Source organism: Protopterus annectens, chromosome 6.part1 (genome assembly GCF_019279795.1).
Source record: "Protopterus annectens isolate FY-2018-M chromosome 6.part1, PAN1.0, whole genome shotgun sequence".
NCBI classification, from domain to species: Eukaryota; Metazoa; Chordata; order Ceratodontiformes; family Protopteridae; genus Protopterus; species Protopterus annectens.
In genome coordinates, this window is record NC_056738.1 from 354,812,638 (window position 1) to 354,833,491 (window position 20,854).

The 20,854-nt window shown below is 40.2% G+C and overlaps 1 protein-coding gene across 3 annotated transcripts in view; it reads left to right on the forward strand.

The window, feature by feature from the left end:
• LOC122805554 (inositol-trisphosphate 3-kinase B-like) overlaps nt 1–20,559 on the forward strand; it is an 835,875-nt gene extending 815,316 nt beyond the window's left edge. For all 3 annotated transcript variants that reach the window (XM_044075769.1, XM_044075770.1, XM_044075771.1), the window contains one exon: nt 19,263–20,559. In XM_044075769.1, coding sequence (XP_043931704.1) covers nt 19,263–19,502 — 240 coding nt within the window. In that variant the 3' untranslated portion in view covers nt 19,503–20,559. The remainder of the gene's footprint in view (nt 1–19,262) is intronic.
• Nucleotides 20,560–20,854: the final 295 nt, after the last annotated feature.

Consider the following 20,854-nt stretch of genomic DNA (forward strand, 5'->3'; position numbering starts at 1 on the left):
AGTGGAGTTTTACACTAGTTATATGGAAGGACAATAGTGGAGTCACTTGTTATAGCATTAATAACTCTGTTACTGCTATGCCCCTAAAAGGTAATAGCAAAACAGTGGAAAATGATAAATCAACCCAAGACTGAAGATCCAATTAAAGTAATAAGTGAAGTGAGAAAACAATGAGGAATATCCCTAGCTGAATGTGTAGGAGGAAATGGGTTATATGGCCATGGGGAAAGTATCATACAGGGACAACAAGCTGGAAGGAAAGCAGACCAAGAAGCTGTATAAGAGTATAGTGAAATACTAGGGGTAAGAAATGCTGCAGAGCTGGGAGAAAAAAAGGAAGAGAGATGAGTAGGAAGCAGATGGATTCTGATGGGAGGGGGAAAGTAATGAAAAAACAAAAAGAAATGTAAAACATTGTACAATCTGGTACTACGTCTGCCTGGATGTTAAGAAATAAAGAAGTAAGTGTTAATAAGTACTGGGGCAACCACCAGAGAATAATGTGTACCATGCATGAGGAACGCGCAGTTTGCAAAGTTGAAGTGAATTAATAAAAAGATGGTTTATAACCAAAAAAATAAATATGCAAACAACTGCGGTGGTGGTGCTGCGGTAGCGTTGTCGCCTCACAGTTAAACGTTGCTCGTTCGATTCTCAGTTAGAGTGTCTTCTGTGTGTCGACATTCGTGAATGGGCATTCATTCATTGAAGGTTGTGCGTTAGGCCCGGCAAGCCAGCACGTAAAAATCTACTGCCAATCATTAGCGGACCGGAGTTCCGCTGTGGCAACCCATAACCGGGAACAGCCGAAAGACACAAACAAACAAACAAACTTAACCTCAATCTACTTTTTTTTCCAGGAGGGAACTATGATCTCTGATTTGAAGGTGCTGGCTTTCATCTCAATCACTTCATGTTCTGTTGTGAGTTATTCCAGTACACACTGGAAATCACAGTCATCACTTAATGCCTTTATGGCAATATCATCTGCAAACAATAAAAATGCACCGCCCACACTGGATACTATCCAGATACCAGCTGCAGCTGATGTCTTCTCCATGAAAATCACAAACATAAGGTTAAAAAACACTCGTTATTTGCTACGTACCCTGCCCATCTTATTAAATTTGACTGTAGTCTAAGAATCCTGATGTACACCTTGAGTACATGACTGAATGGCACATAAACCCCAAATTCAATGACTTTTGAAAGGTGTAAGTAGGGAACTTTATCCTACACACCCCTTATCTGTATATATCAACGAATGTATGCTTACTTATATGTACTAGCTCCATGGAAAAAAATGTAAACAGATGGAAAGAGTGACAACATTTACTGTCACAGTAGTGTCCTTGCTCTTATTGTCCCATCAAAACAATGGGAAACTGTCAGAGACTTGTTAAATTTATTTATTTTATTTTACATTTGTTGACTGGGATAGTCCGACTGGATACATGTCCATTTTCAGCGGAGGCCTGGGGAGAAAAGCTCCAAAGTTACAACAGATAAAGACAAGTAAGTTACAGTATATGCACACATATATTGTATTAACATACAAGTTACAGTCTCACATTTCAAGCCTATGAAGAATACAGTTTATATTCATAAATATATACAAATATGTTACAGTTTCTCTTATCACACCTATAGGTGCAGCTATATACGGAGCATCTGCAAAGATGTTACAGTTTCTCTTTTCAAACCTTTTAGTGGAAGAGGTAAGTCACTGTGAATAAAAAATTGCAGGGATAGGGAAGTAGATGAGGCTTTAGTCAGGGTTAGAGCAAGGACATAACCAGTGAGTTTTAAAATACTGGGTTAGATTTTTTTTGAAGTGTTAAGGGAGGGGTTCAGAGTAAGGTCAGATGGGAGAGAATTCCAGGTTTTGCCTATTGAATTTGCAAACAAAGATTCTCCAGATAGATTGATAGCTTTAACAGATTGAACCAAAAGTTTTGTAGTGGAATGAAGCAACCTAGCGTTTTTGTAGTGGATGGATAATGTTTTTAAGGGAGGGCATTTTTTCTGGATGGTTAATAACCTTTGAATGCTACAGTAGGTTGATTATATTGAATTAGCCAGGGGAGTTCTAACCATCCTAAGAGGTTTAGGTTTTGACAATGGTGTGTCCTGTAGGGAGTTCCTGTGGCAAACCTGGCAATTTGATTGTAGCAGCTAGAGAGTTTGCTGAGGTCAAGTTTTGTTAATGTTAGTGAGTATTGACGAGGCATAGAGTGGAGTTCAAAGCAGATGGGTACAGGCAATGGCAGTCCTAGCTAGAGGGGTGAGAAAAGGTTTGTTTTTGTATAGGGAGCCAAGTTTTTTATTAATGGTTTTAATAGTTTTGTTTATGTGCATATCATATTTGAGGTTGTTGTGTATTATAACACCCAGGAGTTTGGTATACATATCTGGTGAGATTATGGTCCCATTGTTAGATGTTATAGTAAACAAATAATGAGTTGCAACCCATGAAGTTTGTGTTAAGCAGGTTGCAATGTATTGATATGTAGGAAAGGCCTACAGAACACATGTAAATAGCACTGGCAAATTCCCATGACACCTGCAATATATTTATAAGGACAGAGTTAATTCTTTGTTCCATATCAAGAATGGAATGACAGTTCTTCTCCTGAATCAGAGACTTGACTATTGGAAGTACTTTTTTCCAGCACTCTACCATTGGCTGAGCAGTGTAATTATTTTATAACTGGAACACAAACTCCTGTTCCTCCTTTTTGAAAATTGATAATATTACCCCATTTTTCCAGTCCAGAGGTAGTATCCCCACCTTCCATGTATCATTGAGAGGCATGTTAGCTAGGACATCCCCAACCATGTCTAATAAATCCAACATTTCTGAATATCTGAACCAGTCTGGCAGCCTTGCTATTGTTGCTGTCTTTAATCACCACAGTTACCTGATGTACAAACAAAGATGAGCCCACCATCTGTTTCTGGAACTGCCTCTTTAGAAAAGGGGTGTACCCACTGAATTTAAGAGCTCCTTAATTTTTTCTGAGACTTTTGCCTTACACTTCTCACCAGTGTCACTATTCAAGGTCAGAATTTCTTGATGCTTGCTGAGAACTGCCTTTGCATTATACAGAGTCCACCTCCCACATTATCATATGGCTTTATAGGCCTTATTGACCATACAAAGTCACTCCATATGGCATCACCAGATTATTCCTTTACATGGGATATCACTTCAGAGCCTTTTTCAGACACTGCCCTAATGCCTTGTTGTTACATAGTGGTTAAATCTGGAAAGCTCCCCTTGTAAGCCTTAATTGGAAGGCCTCTTCTTTAACCTTATAGCTTCTGTCACTGTTGATACCCACCAGCAGGACCAGAGGTTACTGCTTTGACAGACAATGATCATGTTTTTAGCCTCAGCTCCTTGTTTTTTGCCTTAACTATTGAGGTCTTGTACAGAGTTAATTCAGACTGTATGTGCCTAACTTCCCCATGTGTGTGTGAGAATCTCTTGTGGAGGTGGAAGTCTGAATTCATCTTACACAGTAGCATTAGGTAGCATTCCCAGGGAAACAACACTATACATTGAGGTTTCCTTGGCCTGTCCAGCTATCTGACCAAGCTTACCACCATGTAGTGTTTAGCTGATATATAAAACCAAAAGTCCACCACACAAGCGCAAATAAATCCCAGTCCAGTAAATTTGTCAGTAGATATCCACGTTTAATGCACATCACGAATACACAGCATAAACCTCAGATTTGCGCTTGTGTGGTGGACTTTTGGTTTTATTAGTTTGATTTTTCCACTACTTGTTGGTTACTGTTTATTTAGCTGATATATCACCACTTCTCTTAACCTGAGTGTCCAAAGTACATGGCTGCAAGGAGTTTGGCAGCTAGCACAGAGGACTAAACGCTGACTTTTTAATGATCTATTTCCTATGCGAAAGGTACAGAATTTGAATCTTTCCAGTTTCATTTGACTTCTCTGTGTAATCTTGAGCAAGTAATTTAACCAGACAGTACATTTGGGGCAACTAGGAATTTGGGCTAGGCTCCTTAAATGTTTCCTGGACTGCAGTCCTCGACCAACTATCTATGAGATATCAGTGCACACTAACAGTGAAACAAACAACTTGTTACCTTTTGAATGGAATCAGATTTACAGATTACTCTGGAACGTGTGCTGGTAGTGTGTCATAAGTAATAATTATGAAAGTGAAACTTGAAGACAGAATGGAAAAAATTAAAAACAGTGAATGGACATAGAGTGTATCTGTCATGTTAGCAGTGACTGCCACTACACTCCCCCACACAATGCAGTGCCTTACATCCCTACAGGCTCATCTTTCTAGAGTAGAGAGAGAGAAGGAGTACCTATCCTTGCTCCTTGCTATACTAGATGCTGAGAAGGAGTACCTATCCTTGCTATACTAGACGCACAGAAGGAGTACCTATCCTTGATATACTAGATGCTGAAAAGGAGTACTTATCCTTGCTATACTAGATGCTGAGAAGGAGTACCTGTCCTTGCTATATTAAATGCTGAGAGGGAGTACCTATCCTTGCTATACTAGATGCTGAGAAGAAGTACCTATTCTTGCTATACTAGATGCTGAGAAGGAGTACCTACCCTTCCTATATTAGATGCTGGCACCAAGAATTAAGGGCTAAATGTAAAAATGGATCTGTTCATAGGCAGAGTGTATAGTGGCCATGAATGTTTTATTGTACAAAGGAAAATATTTTAATGTGTGTGTGTGTGTGTGTGTGTGTGTGTGTGTGTGTGTGTGTGTGTGTGTGTGTGTGTGTGTGTGTGTGTGTGTGTGTGTGTCTGTCTGTCCACAGGTTTATAGCATGTGTCTGTACTTTTGTGGATGTCTGCCTGTGTCCACAAGTGTACAGACCATCACAGGTAACATACATTACATTATCCACTTTTGCAAACCCAGATTAGATCATGGGTTGTGCTATGAGCAGCACCCATGGCTCATAGGAGTCAGAAAGTCACATGATTATAGTTAATATATAATCTGCAGAAACACACTAGACTGGACTCATAGTGGCCAACATGCCTTTTTCATCAAATGTTGGGGTATTTAGTGACTGAGCGAATAATAGAAGGGAATTGTCAAGCAGAAGAATGATATCTTATTACTGCATACATTTTGTGGTGTGGGTGAACCAGACATGGATCATACATTGCAGAACATGTAAGTAATTCAGTTCAGAAGCATTTCAGACTTTAACCGTTCAACCCTAAAAGTTCACTACACTGAATGTTTACAATATGAGCTGACAAGGAAAACAAGCAGAGATATGAGTAACCCATATCATTAGACTGGTTCTTTTTGAATGCTTTGAGTACATTAAGTTGAGGATCTGTGTGAATGCAATGTAGGTAGATGAGAAGGCACATAAGGCAGCTTAAAGCTGATACTAAGCTGTCTGACACCAATGGCTCAGGAAACCAAGCTTTGACTCCTGCCAGGTGTTGCAGTGATTCATTATGTAATATGTGTAAGATTTTCCTGTTTGCTAATTGTTTTCATTTTTTTATTTCTTGACTAGGTCATGATTGAAGAGGTCCATGTGAGTCAGCTCAGTTATCCAAGTAATAAATAAACAGGGCTGAGAAAGAATTACTTTATGGAAACATTGCTTAATGGGTAGAATGCTTTGTCACAGAGAGATGACCTATGTACTCAAGACCTACTGATTTAATTGGTAACAGCATGCTAAGGGGAGAGGGCATCACTACAGAAAAAAAACATCAGATTTTGTGAATCCTGCATTTTGTACCTAAGAGACACATAAAATGGGGCAAGTTAATAAAACTACCTGTGGTAATTTTCTCAAGCATTAAACAGCTTGTTTGGTAGTAACCCATATTTTTTGAAATGGAGATAGTTTTGTGCATTTGTCTTTGTTTATATTTTTATGTTATTGTGCCAGAAACTGGTTAATGATTTGGATATTCTAGCAAAATCAAAAGAGCAGTGTAATATGCTATCAGATAAACCAGGCGACCACAACAATGAAATCACTCCACCAGGTTACAATATATTTCATAGTGATAGAATAGGTAAAAGGGGGGGGGGTGTTACTATAGTGTATAAATCTCACCTCATCCTTGAGAAAGTAGACATAACAACTTCAGACCTCGATAAGGTTGAACTCATTCTAACAAAACTAAAACTTAATGATAGTAAACACATCAACATCATAGGATGCTACATCCCTCCAGGCAACAATATCTCCATTACAGAAAAAACTCCTAGAATGGATATCTAAATCCCTCCCTCAGGAAAGCATAGTATTAGGAGACTTTAATATGACTGGCAAAACTGTTCCAGTCATAACCCACTCTCCCATATTAACTTACATGGCCTAACCCAACTCATCACTTCCCCCACAAGAACAGACAAGAGAACCAAACACCAATCCACTCTAGACTGGATACTCGTATCCCACTCATCACTGATATCCCTAGCAGGGTATCTACCAGACACCCTGAGTGACCACCAAGCCACATTCTTACTCAGATCCAAATCACCACAACTGACCCAAATATCTACGTGCCTAATTAGAAACAAAACACACTTTAACTGCTGCAACTTTATAAACAACCTAAAAATGTGCAACTGGACCCCCCTAAAAAAACCTTCCTTTTAATGAAGCTGTACTATATTTCAATACTACCTTCTTAAACACCCTTAACCATCATGCCCCCTCCAGAACAACAAGAATTAAAATTAAATATGCCCCCTGATTAACCCCAGACACAAAATCCCTCCTCAAAAAAAAGAAACAAGGCCTGGACCAACTACCTCAACAGTAAATCCCAAATGAACAAACAAATATATGTTGACCTATGTAACAAAGCCAAAAAAATCACCAAAACAGACAAAATATCCTACTACCAAAAGTTACAGGATAAGCACAGGAACAACCCACAAACATTTTGGGCAGCAATTAACTCTATTCTACAACCAGGTAAAACAACTACCCCAACCCCAAAAATAGATAACCAAGAAGACATCCCCACTCAGTTTAATAAATACTTTACAGAAACCATCCAGGCCCTTGCAAAGAACCAACCCTATGACAACATCCCCACCCCTGCAAATCCACACCCCACCCCCAACTAACAATTGCCCCAAGTTCAGCTTCTGCCCAGAACCAACCAAATCCAATGAAAAACTACTCCGCAAGCTCAAACCAACATCTCTAGCCACAGATAAATTACCCACTGAATACCTCCACCTGGCTGCAGAAGCCATATCATATCCTGTCTCCATCCTAATTAACAGATCTATCTCCCAGTGTATAGTACCCAAGCTATGGTAAATATCAGATATCATCCCTCTACATAAAGGGGAAACCTCCCTGGAACTCAATACCTAACACTCTATAGTCCTACTACCCCCTTTATCTAAAATTTTAGAGAGGGTAATACACAAGCAACTAATGAAATATCTCCTATTAAATAATCTAATAGCAACAACAACATGGCTTTAGACCCTTCCATAGCACCACCACCGCACTTACAGAATTCACCAACATTGTCAATACTCACAGTAACAACGGACTCCTTGTATCTGCCACCTTTCTTGACTTGTCCAAAGCATTCAATATGGTTAACCACAATAAACTCCTTCTTTCACTAGCAACTCTAAACCTTACCACCCCTGCCATCTCCTGGTTCAAAAACTACCTAGAGGGAAGGAAACAAGCTGTTATGTGGCAAAACCAACTCTCCCCCTCCCTACCAGTCTCCCTAGGAGTACCCCAATGCTCCATCCTGGGGCCACTTCTTTTTACCCTCTTCACCAATCATCTCCCAAACAGTATTCCTAAAGTCTCAGTAGTGCAATATGCAGATGATACCACCATAATATGCGCAGCCAAATCAATTGACATCCTTCACTCCCTAACACAAGAATGCTTTTCCCAAGCAGAAACTTGGATTACAAACCAAAGGCTCATTCTGAACCAAAGTAAAACAAAGCTAGTACTCTTTAGCTCCCACAGAGCCATACCTCCCACTGATTCTTTCTTCATCTCCTCCTTTAACAAGACCACAATCACCCCCACAAATCATACCAAACTCTTAGGGGTTGAAATAGATAATCACCTTAGAGTTGACTTACATATTTCTATAACCAAAAAAAGTAAATAAAAAACTTGGCCTACTGTATCGCAATACAAAATTCCTCACTGACCACTCCAAAACTACAATAGTGAGGACTCACCTACTGTCCACCCTACTTTATGCCTCCCCTGTGCTTACAAATCTCTGCAAATCCAACCAAAACAAACTTGATAGTTGTTATAATAAGATAGCCAAATTCGCTACAACCTCTCCCATCAGAACACATCACTGTGAATGCCTAAAAAAACTCAATTGGCTAGAACTACCACTACTACTTCAACCCAATCAACTATCACTAGCCCACAAAATAATACATAACTCTGAAAACACCCCAGCCCTACAAAATCTTTTGCAACCCTATACAACCGCCAGGCCCTTGAGGTCAAGCACAGAAAACCTCCTCAAAGTAACCAAAAATAACAATGAAGCTGGTAAGTCTGTCTACAGACACTGTATAGCAAAAACCTGGAACTCCCTTCCTGCCCACATAACTGACAACAAATCCCCATCACAGTTCAAGAAACTTGTTAAACTCACTTTTTGAATAATCATCTGTGCTCCTCTGTCCCCCCTGGCTAATGTCTCATTAGAATACTTCACCTAACTTAAGTAACTCTGCTAAGCCAACCAATCATAGTACTGTACCCACTTAGGACTGTTAATCTATTGCTCATCCCATCTCTCCAGGAGTTAGGGAAAACTACCCCAGCAATGTTGTGCTTTCCATAAGCAACTAAAACCAGGAGAAGACATATTGTAAATCAATTTGTTATCCTTCTCAACTAAAACCAGTCGAAGACATATAGTAAATCAATTTGTTATCCCTCTCAACTATAGCGAACATCATCTGCTCTCTCGGAGCCTTATTCTACGTCTCTCTGCTTTTACTCTGATAGTAAATCTACCACAGGAATTCTAAACTTAGGAATATCTTCTAAAATGTAATATTATATTGCAGAGAATGAATGTATCCTATCTGTTAGTTAATATGTATGTCAAAGTCTCTTCTATGGAAATTGTATGTCAAAAGTCTGTCCTTAAAACTATGTTTTGTAAAAAATTGTTCTCTTGGAGCTTTTCTCCCTAGGCCTCCACTGAAAATGGACTTGTAATCCAGTTGGACTCTCCCGGTCAACAAATGTAAAATAAATAAATAAGACTATCTGAGCTACATAGACTGGGTCATACAGAGCAAGTATGAAAGGATAGTGGCCATAGCCAACCAGACTGTGGGACATACAGCAGGAAGAATGGTATTAGTGGCACTGAAATTATCTTACTGTTATACAGGACACTGCTGTGACTACATTTGGAATACACTGTCCACAATTTCTTTGGATCATACAAAACATTATGTTAGGCTGCAAGGGATCATGCAAAGATGAGGAATCAAATGTTTTACACAGCATGGTAGTACAGCTGAAATTGGATGAACACCTCAAGGTAAATGGCATCTGCTTAATGGATGACTGAAAAGGGGGAGTCCTATCATGTAAACACAATGCCATTTCAGGGACTATTAGGAATGACTTAAAGAAGAGGATAAAGACTGCAGAGGTAGCAGGTATTAAGAGCACAGTTAAACCCTGACTTAGGAAGGTTTTATTCCATAGGGTGGTATGACCATAGAATCCATGACCAGGGACTTGTGAAGTATGGGTCAGTAAGGGGGCTGAAGCATGGCTGAGTGAGATTAATGAAGCTATGTGTAGAGAAAACAGTAACTCCATAATATCTATATGAAACACTGCAATGTCCGAATAGAACACTGGTCTTCTTAAGTCACTGTCCTCAAATGTAATTTAGAAAGTGGGAGTATGACACACACACACAATCCCCTGTTGGAGAACAGACATTCTCTAACAGGGTATTAATGTACAAAGAGAGTCTGGTATTAAGTCTGTGGCTTCATGACAGCAAATTAAGCTACCATGAAGCATGGACTAAAGGGGTGGAGACTGCCTTCATGTTTACATTCACTAAATGCAGACGTTTATCAGGCATAAAAAATGAAATAAGTAAATAAAAGTAAAACTAAAGGAGATGAGTGCTAGCAAAAGTAACTGCAATGCAGTTGCAAATACTTGCTTTTTTATTTTTACTTTAGCCATCCAGCCATCCATCCAGCCTGTCACAATCCCTTTTCCCATTTTCACACATGGGGTTGAGGTGTCACTTCAACAGTGACAATCATCTTGAGACAAGGTTTACACTGTTGGATGGCTAGCCCTGCCAGTGTAGATCATCCATACCACTCACTCACACCTATGGGCAATTTTGGAGTGTCCAATCCACCTACTGCATGTCTTTGGAATGTGGGAGGAAACCGAAGCACCCAGGGAAACCCACACAACCACAGAGAGAATATGTAGACTCCGCACAGAAGGCACCCCAGCTGAAAATCAAACCAGAGAACCTGTTGCTGTGAAGCAACAACACTAATTGCTGCACCACCGTGGCCACCCTTAAGTCACATCTTAAAAAGCCACTTTTAGCTAGCAAGGAAAAATAAAACAAAAGTAATGCAGTTTCATGGTTGTGAGGTAGTGTTAAGTGTGTGTGTGTATGTGTGTGTTTGTGTGTGGGTGTGGATGTGAGAGAGAGAGAAAAATCCGTTTCCCTAATTACTTAAAAAGTTAATATAACATGATGTTCTTCATGTTTCACTGTTGCAATCATCACATTTGGGTTATCTGCCTGCAGGTAGCCCTCAGCCAGCCTGAATACCAGAGTCTTGGGATTTCTGCATCGGTTGCTGTCGCTTCTTCCATGACGTCAGGTCATCAGGGGTATAAAATATGCAGCCGACACCATTACATCAGTCTTTCTTGCCATGCAGTGCCAGAAGCAGTTCACAAGTGCCGGTCAGCCAACTCCTGAAATTTTCATTTTTCGAGTTTCAGACCTGAAGTCTTCTAAAAGATAAGAACCCTGTTGGGGATCCCTTTTCTTGCTCTAACCGATGTCAGAAAAAATTAGTAATTGTCTTGCCTATGGAAAGCAAATACCTCACAGAGATTTTCATTCTTACTGCGTCACCTGTTTAGGCCCAGACCACAACATCCCTCGCTGTCAGTTTTGTGCCTTGTTCAGCGCCCAAACTATTCATCGGGCTATTTTTGTAGCTAAATTATTTCACTCTCAAGCTTCATACTCCAAAATGTCTTTGGTAAGCCATCTGACTACTGATCTTCCTAAAAAACGAAAGGATAAAGACAGAGACAGACCGCATAGGTCCAAGGCCGCCGACAACGCTACCGTTAAGCTAGTCGCCAGTCCACTGGTACTCAGTGAGGCGCTTTTGCAGCCCCTGATACCCACTTCTACAGATTCGCAGGCCTCTACTGAGACCCATTCAGAGTCATATGATGCTTTTTCGACTATGGAACCTGCAGATGTCTTTACCTTGGATGGGTCCAGAGGATCTGTGCAGGTACCAGCTTCTGAGGGTGTTTTCAGGCCTTCCAATCTTTATATTAAACCGACGACTTCCTTTCAAACCAAAAATGCTGAATTTCTCAGGCCTAAAGCTCACACTACGCCTAGGAAACTGACAACCAAAGCACATTCCAAGGCCCACATGCCACAAAAACAAATTATTAGAATGGCTGAGGACCTCATTACTTTAATTAGGGGAAGTTAGCCTTCCCCCTCAAAAAGACCCAGAACTGACTTTCCTTCTGATTCTTCTGATTAGGAATTTGATTACTCTGATCCTTCTGATTTCCAGGACATACCCTTATCTACCAATGAGGATTCTGATGCAGAGGATTCCATTCCCTCTGCTTCCCCACCAGAAGATTTTTCCTTTGGTGAAACCCTGCACACCCTTAGAGAACATTTCTGCTGGGAGAGCCAGGACTACTCCCAGTTCAAAAAGAGACTCAGGGAATTTTTAAGCTTGCCTCAGCACAGGCCTCTAGCTATCCCTCCTGTTCTGGAAATTGTAGATGTCTTCCTGGAATCCTGGTATCCCTGATACCTTGCCTCCAGCTCTCAGGAAACCTGACAGGTACTATAGAGTGCCTGACTCCCACAAATTCCATTTTAGGAATCCTACTGCAGATCCAGAGACCATTTCCCAGAGACCTAAAGGCATTAAGGCTGTGACTGCCAAAAATCCTGCCCCTTCAGACAGGGATTCCAGGGCATTAGACAATTGGGGAAAACAGGTGTACACCTCTGCTACACTTGCCATTAGGGCTTTAAATTGCCAGTTTCATATGTTAAAGTATAAGCAGCATATTATGGAGCTAATTAAAAAAAAATATTGTTGATTCCTAATTGTGCAGAACACAAAGATTTACAAGAGTTATTGCATTCTGCTAACCAAGTTGGTAAACATACTTATGCAATGTGGTTTTGATGCTTTAGAAGCATCTTGCAGGGCTGCTGTCATTGGGTCTGTTCTTAGAAGACATGTTTGGCTTAAGGAACAAAATTTGCTAGATCATGTCAAAGCAAATTTACTGGATGCACCATTAAATCAAGAGTGTCTACTTGGTAATAAAGCAGAAGAAGTCCTCAAAAGAATGGAGGAGAAAGCTAAATCTATGCAAACAGTTAAGGATTTCTTACAAGTACAGCCACCTAGATTCGCTAGGCATTGGCCTTCAAAAAACTGATCTTTTCCAATCCCTTCCAGGCCTTCTCAGTCCAAACCCAGGGGCATCAGACCACCAAGACTTCAGTCTCAGGCTATGCACAGATCCAAGCAATGGAGTGCTCCCATGTCCAAAACAGGGAGTAGTAAGCCTCCATCCTTTGGTAAAAATGCACAGTGACTTATCCTTAACTCTTCCAAGCCTTACCCAAGTACTTGCACCTTTAGGAGGAAAACTTGCACTGCATGCCAAAAATTGGCAATACATTACCCAAGACAAATGGGTCTTAAACACTGTTTCCCAGGGATATAGATTCCAGTTCCACTCACTCCCATCCATAAGCGGATGGCCAGACCTCCCACCAAACCAGTGGGCAGAGGCCCAAAAGCAAGTACTTTCTCTTCTCACTGTCAAGGCTATTCAACCTGTCCCAGCAGAACAAAGGGGACAAGGTTTATACTCCAGACTGTTTCTGGTCCCCAGAAAAGAAAACTCTTGGCGTCCTGTCCTGGATCTGTCTATTCTCAATACCTTTTTGGTGGTTCCAAAATTCAAAATGTTAACTCTCCAACAGCTGCTTCCTATGCTAGCCAAGGACTCCTGGCTAGCAACCCTAGATTTAAAAGAAGCTTACCCGCACATCCCCATAAGATAATCTTACAGGAAATACCTACATTTCAGAGCAGGCTCTATGCACTATCAGTTCTCTGCACTTCCCTTTGGCTTATCTACTGCACCCAGGGTATTCACAAAATGCCTAGCTCCAGCCATTGCATATTGCAGGCAGAGAGGAATTCAAATTTACCCATACATGGACAATTGCCTGATTCAGGCAGACAGTCAGAAATTGCAACTTCAGCACCTGGCATTTGTAAAGAGACTTCATACTTCACTGGGGTACACCATCAACGAAAAGAAATCACAACTGGTACCCAGCCAACAGATTGTATTCCTGGGAGCAAGCTTGAACACAACTTCCCAGATGGCATTCCTAACTCCAGAAAAACTAATTTATTTAACAAACTATTTCAATCTACTGGCCACCAAAACCCGGCTATCTGCAAGAAAAATACTGCAAGCCCTAGGGTTCATGGCTTCTTGCATTCTATTACTTCCATATGCAAGACTGCATATGAGGAAACTTCAATGGTACCTAAAAAGTCTCTGGTGTCAATATTCTCAGGACCTGGAAACAACAATGATTCCTATCATTCCTTGCCCAAGTACAGAGTTCCTTTGGTGGGCAGAGGCCTGCAACCACAACAAGGGACTCCCTTTCATTCTACCCCCTGCCACCCAAACCCTAACAAGAGACACATCAGACTATGCATGGGAGGCTCACATGACAGGGCAGTGCATTCAGGGCAAATGGAACCCAAAGCAAATGCACCTGCATATCAATCAAAAAGAAATGTTAGCTGTGCAGAATGCTCTGACAGCCTTCAAGGGCCTTATTCTTCCAGGACAACTATTGGTAAAGACAGACAACACCACAGTTATGTGGTTCATTAACAAGCAGGGGGAAACCCATTCCTACCCACTCTGCAGACTAGCCATGGCTCTGTGGAACACAGCCTCGAGAAATCGAGTACAATTACAAGCTCAATTCCTGCCAGGCAAACTAAATTCACTGGCAGACGACTTAAGCAGAAATCTCATGGATCAACATGAGTGGAAACTAGATCCCAAAAATATTCAAGCTTTTGAGGAACAGGTGGGGGACACCAGAGGTGGACCTTTTTGCTTCCCCTCAGAACTATAAATTGAGTAAATTTTGCACCAGAACTCCCCACAGCCAAGCTTGGAAAGTGGATGCCCTGTCCTTCACCCAGGAAAACCTCTCAGTCTATGCCTTTCCCCCTCTGCAGTTCCTCTCAAAGGTTCTACTAAAAATCAAACAGAACAAGCCAAGGACAATCCTGATTGTGCCAGACTGGCCATGCCAGCACTGGTACCCTCTTTTGCACAGTCTGACAGTGCTACAACCATAGCACTTGCCTCAGACACCTTCTCTGCTGTCCCAGCAGACAAGCCAGATTCTGCACCCTCAGCTACAGACCCTGAACCTTGCAGACTGGGTAATCCCCTGAATTCAACACCAGAAAACCTCAGTAAGTAGGTGCTGGATGTCATTCTTGAGGCAACAAGGCCTAGTACTAGAAAATCCTATTCGTAAAAATGGAAAAGATATTGATCCTGGAGCCAGTCTCAGGGAATGGGCACAACTGTGCCCAGCTTACTTCATATACTAGATTACTTAACATAAATGCTCCACAAAGGCCTATCCTTCTCTTCAATTAAGATCCATGCCTCTGCCGTCTCAGTTCATTATAATAATGAGCCACCCCTCTTCTCTCATCCTCTGGTAAAACAGTTCCTGAGAGGAGCCAAAAATTTAAGACCCCCCAGAAGAGCTCCATTCCAGTCTGGGACCTTAACTTTGTATTAGAAAAGCTCACACTTCTGCCCTTTGAACCTGTGGCCACAGCAGAGTTAAAATTCCTTTCATGGAAAACAGCTTTACTTCTAGCCATCACTTCAGCAAGAAGAGTGTCTGAATTGCAGGCCCTTATGGCAGTAGATCCTTTCATTATCTTCCATGCAGACAGGGTTTCCCTCAGGACTAACCCATCTTTTATGCCTAAGGTGGTGTCTAGTGTGGCTCTAAACCAGTCCATTCATTTGCCAACCTTTTTTCCTAATCCTCAGAGTAAAGGGGAAAGGATCCTGCATTCCCTGGACGTGACAAGCAGCTTAGGTTCTATCTGAACAGGACTAAGCCTCTCAAAAAATCTGACCAGCCACTAGTCAGCTTTGCTGCAGGGGCAGAGGGCAAGGCCATTTCAAAGCAAACCATTTCTAAATGGATAGCACATTGCATCCATTTCTGCTGCAAGCACCATGGGAAACCTACCCCACAGGGGATCAGAACTCATTCCACTAGGGCTACATCTACCTCTACAGCATTTCTCAGGGGAGTCCCTACTAGGGGCATCCTAGAAGCTGCAACTCGGAGCTCTGTACACACTTTTACCAAGCACTACCACTTGCCTATATTTTCTAAATCCAGGGCTGGATTTGCCACAGCAGTCTTGCAGGGCCTGATTGCCAGCCCTAATGCTTCATAACTACCTCCACCCTTTTTAGCTTTGGGAATCAACCCCAAATGTGATGACTGCAACAGTGAAACACAAAGAACATAGTACAGTTGTGTACACTTACCATAAATGTTGATGTTCGAGTGTATTCACTGTTGCAGTCCTGGTTACCCTCCCTCCAGCCCCCTGACTTCTCTTGATTTCTAGCCTATCTTTTTTGTCTGGCATATCTTATATCATTGGTATTTGTTTTTTGCTGGCGGTATTACATACCATGTAATTGCTTCCTATTTTGGGGGCACCTGACATCTGGGGCAAGAAAAACTGATGTAATGGTGTCGGCTGCATGTTTTATACCCTTGACGACCAGACGTCATGGAAGAAGCGACAGCATCCGATGCAGAAATCCCAAGAATCTGGTATTCAGGCCGGCTAAGGGCTACCTGCAAGCAGATAACCCAAATGTGATGACTGCAACAGTGAATACACTTGAACATCTACATTTATGGTAAGTGTACACAACTGTATTTTCTGCATGAACATGCTTTTTTTTCAGCAGTAAGAACCACAAAATAATAACGGACAGCTTTATTGACTAGTTGTAGGCATTTTTAAGGGAAAGAGCAAAAATATGAAGCAAAATACAAGATCAGAGGCAACTGAGAAGCAGGGGATGCATTGCTTTTCACTGTTTGTGTAATTTCATTCATTTGATCACATTAAGACATCTGAGATATAGACAGTTAAAAAAGTTACTGTGTGTGTGTGTGTGTGTGTGTGTGTGTGTGTGTGTGTGTGTGTGTGTGTGTGTGTGTGTGTGTGTACAATAAATACTTACATAATGTATGTATGTAAATTCTGGATGTAAAATATGTCCTCCAGCAGTAATTAAATATCTTTCAGCATCTATTAAACATTAGCTAGATGTGCTATTAAAAAAAAAAAAAAAACATAAAAAAGTATATATTAATAATAAAGCAATTTACAAACTGATTTAACAGATAAGCCCATTAGCAAAGTTCCATAATGCCCTTCAGGGTGGGTATTATAGGGAAAATGATGGACCTTCAAGGGGTGGAAAGGCCAAGTGCTGAATCCCTTACATGGTCCATTATTTTCTCTGTAACAACCACCATGTTCAGCATTATTGCTTGCATAAAGTACACCAATAATATGGTGTTGTTGCAGAACCAATGGCATCTTTACAAGAATTAGAAGAACCAGCACCTTGCATGTCAATCTGTGTTGACAGTGTTTGTCTTGACACTGTTGTTTTTGAGAACTTCAGATTGTCCAGTTTCCTTTCTGCTTGGTTCTTAAAAGTTTAGAACAACTTTAGCCATGGAATGGTTATACAGAAAGAGTGGGAGGCAGAGCTGGATTCTGGTCATATGGAGCCCTAGCCAGGGTAATAGATCAGGAGCCCCCTCCTCTGCACCCATTCCAGTGTGCCATTACTTTTCTCTCACTCTCCCCAGTTACCATAAACACTTCAAATCTGTCAATGTGCATACTATTTTTTCTTTATATCTACAATGATTACAGATATTTAGATTTATTTTAAAACTTTCATTTCAACTTTTATAGTACAAACATTAGCAGCCATTTGCTAAACAAAACAATACAGTCTCACAATGAAAACAGACATAGCATGAGCAACACTAAATGTCTCTGCCCTTGATACTCACATTCATTGAAATTGCATTGAAATCCACATTCACAGAAAGTGCATCTTGCCAGTGGCAAATTAAATGAACTTTTGGGCTGTTTTCAAACCATGGGCCCCCTGCACACATTTTTAGGACCATACATAAAAACATTTGTTTTTTGATTTACCTTTGCAATTGTATTAAATTGTATTCCTTGTTTAATACAGCACCACTTGTTAAGAGTGTGTTTGAAATTTGTAGTTTTGAACATTTTCCAGTAAGCAGTGAAACAAAACATATGTACCAATAAGACAAAACTACCTATTTCAGAACATTTTAACCACAAAAGGCCACTCAAACTGTTATTATAATCTACAAATAGTCAATACACACAGTCAATGCATAAGTAAAAGTCATCTGAATAATTTCATATTAAAAAGTACTTTAACTAATGAAGAGGTTGTTGCTGATAAACAACTTTGCATTTCGGTACTTCATTGAAAAATTCAGTGCCTGCTGCCCTTCAAGAATAAATCACAAATGTTGCATTACAAAAAATGGTGTGCTGGTAATATGCATTTGGGAATGGCTAGCAAACTGTCAACAGGTTTATAGTTATTAGGCATCTCATCCAAAGGATGCAGGAGTACAGTACCCTGTCCCTATGCTGCACAGTAGTGTTATCAGTCAGTCTACTTGGTGTAGGATGAGAACCCACAACCTTCTACACCAAAAGGAAATGTGCTACCTGTTGTATCATTGACACTGAATAACGCAATTATGACATTCCGTGGCTGACATTGACAGACTGTAATCCTCAGTGATTTACAAAAAAAAAAAAAACAAACAAAAAGAAATAAAATTAAAGGTGATAGTTGGTCTGGAGGTTTAAGGCACATGCTTGCCAATAATTAAGGTTCTGGGTTTGACTCTGAGCAAAGTCACTTAACTAGACAGTGCCCCTAACTGGGACATTGTATATACACACACAGTGGAATGTCTGTGATCAGGCTTGACTGCTCTGCACTCACTAGAATGGAACAGCTGAGGTTTCTGGGGCTTGCTGTGTTACACAAGTCACCCATGAGGTCTTAATGCTGGTTTTGTTTTACTTCTTTCTTTACAGGAGATTTTTAAAAACTTTTTTATAATGAAGCTGGGCCCCCAGTAGCTAACATAAGCCCTCCAACACTGGCTCTATGCAGCTGTCTAGGTTGCCTAGTACTGGATCCGGCTTTGGGGGGGGGGCACAGCCTAACTTGTAACACAGTATGGAGATCACCCACACAGCCTCCTGCAAAAAAAATTGCTCTGTGGTTGTTTTATATGGTTTTGTACCACAATTTGTTCAGTTGATGATTTTGTTGCTGTTACATATTTCAGTTATGATGTTTTGCCCCCTATTTGCTAACATTTGTCAACATATTTGTATTGAATAGAGATCATCACTAAATATGCTGATCATTTTATAATCAAACCCTTGCATGTGTGAAGTACTTCAGCTGTTATCTAAGTTTTATGCATGATCTGACAATTGGGTTACTTATTTGAGATGGCACTTTATTACACTTATTCCAGTTTATAAAAAGAACTACCCCTTCATGGAAATGGAAGCACCACTAAATGAGATTTTATATAGTCCTTCCAAACAACAGCTGTAACAAAACACTTTTAAAAGCTAATCTTTTCAGGTCAATATACTGATAAAAGTAACTTTAAAGAATGCTTGTGTTTTTACTACATATTAACTGGCTGTTTTTGTTTGTCTGTTTCAGGTGGTGGGAAGCTCTCTTCTTTTTGTGCATGACAAGAAAGGAAGAGCAAATATATGGATGATTGATTTTGGAAAAACAGTGCCTGTACCTAATGAGCAAATATTGCAACATGATATTTTCTGGGAAGAAGGAAATCGAGAAGATGGGTATCTAATAGGACTGAGAAATCTGATGGAGGCTATAGAAGACACAATAAAGAGACTGACACCTCTCGAGGAAGAAGTAACTGAAGCCCCATGACAGACTAATTTTGCATTTGGGGTGGGCAGTGGACTGTGGCCCAAAACACAGATCTGTATATAATATATTTTATTATGATTCTTAGAGTCACATTTTACTGGATCTTATACCAGACCGTCAGGGCTTTCTTTTGGTCATACTTCTTTATCTCTTTTTTTCTTTTATTATTTAATTAAACAATGTTTTAAAATCATCATACTGCAACTGCATTTTGTAGAAGTCTCTAAAATAATTCTAATGTCACTAGATAATTCATTCATATCATTAGCAAATGACTCTCCATCTTTACATCAGAATAATATAATTCAGAATCACACATTAGTTTCTTTCTACCTAGTTTTTGTAGGTTTTCTTGTAGCACTACATCTAAAATGGTGATACAAACATATAGTACGGGACTGCGTCTTCCAGAGTTGCCATTATTATTAAGGTCCATATAAGAGATCAAATGTAAAATAAATCTTAGTAGAAAAAAAAAGCAAGATGTCTTCAGAGATGTGTATGTTACAGCTTTGTAATTCTGTTGTTACACTAGTTTGCATCTGTTTGCGTAAAAAAACAATCTCTTCAGCGCTTGCAAAACATGATGATCGTTTTGTTATAACAATTTCTGGTTTTTGTGCAACAGTTGTATCAGGATGTCATTCTGCTGTTCAGAGCAGTCAAAGGATACAACAAAACAGATTTTTTTTCTTTTAGGAAGAGTTTGTATAGTGCAGTACTGAGCACCATCAGTACAAGGGAAACAGGTGGAGTCTTGTCATTTACAATGCCTTTGAAAAGCTTTAGTCTCAAGTATTGTACCTCACATACCCAAATGTGTATCTCATCTGTTAATGGTAGCTTTCTGATTTTTCATTTATATGTGCGTGTTCACACACACACACACACACACACATTATATATATATATATATATATATATATATAGATCTAATTCATATGACTGAAAACTCAATATACTGAATTTAATTTTACTGAGACCACAATGCCTAATTTTCAAAATACCTAATTTTCAAAATACTGAAAACTCATTTGACTGAGTCTCATTATACTGAAAACTTACAATGCTGAATTTCAAAATACTGAATTTTAAGCCATAGATACGCACACTTACAACACCAATGACTAACTCTTTCCAAGGCTTAAAAACTACTCACCCTCTTAACAGAAACCGGACAATATAAAACCAAGCTAGGTGTGTGTGTGTGTGGGGGGGGGGCTATACTCCCCCCTAACTGTAGATATACTAACTCCAGGATTGCACTACAATAGGAAAAAGGGCATATACCTTTTACCTACCTTACATTACTGTAGACATGTCCACTACTCCTGGGAGCGCACGAAACGTCC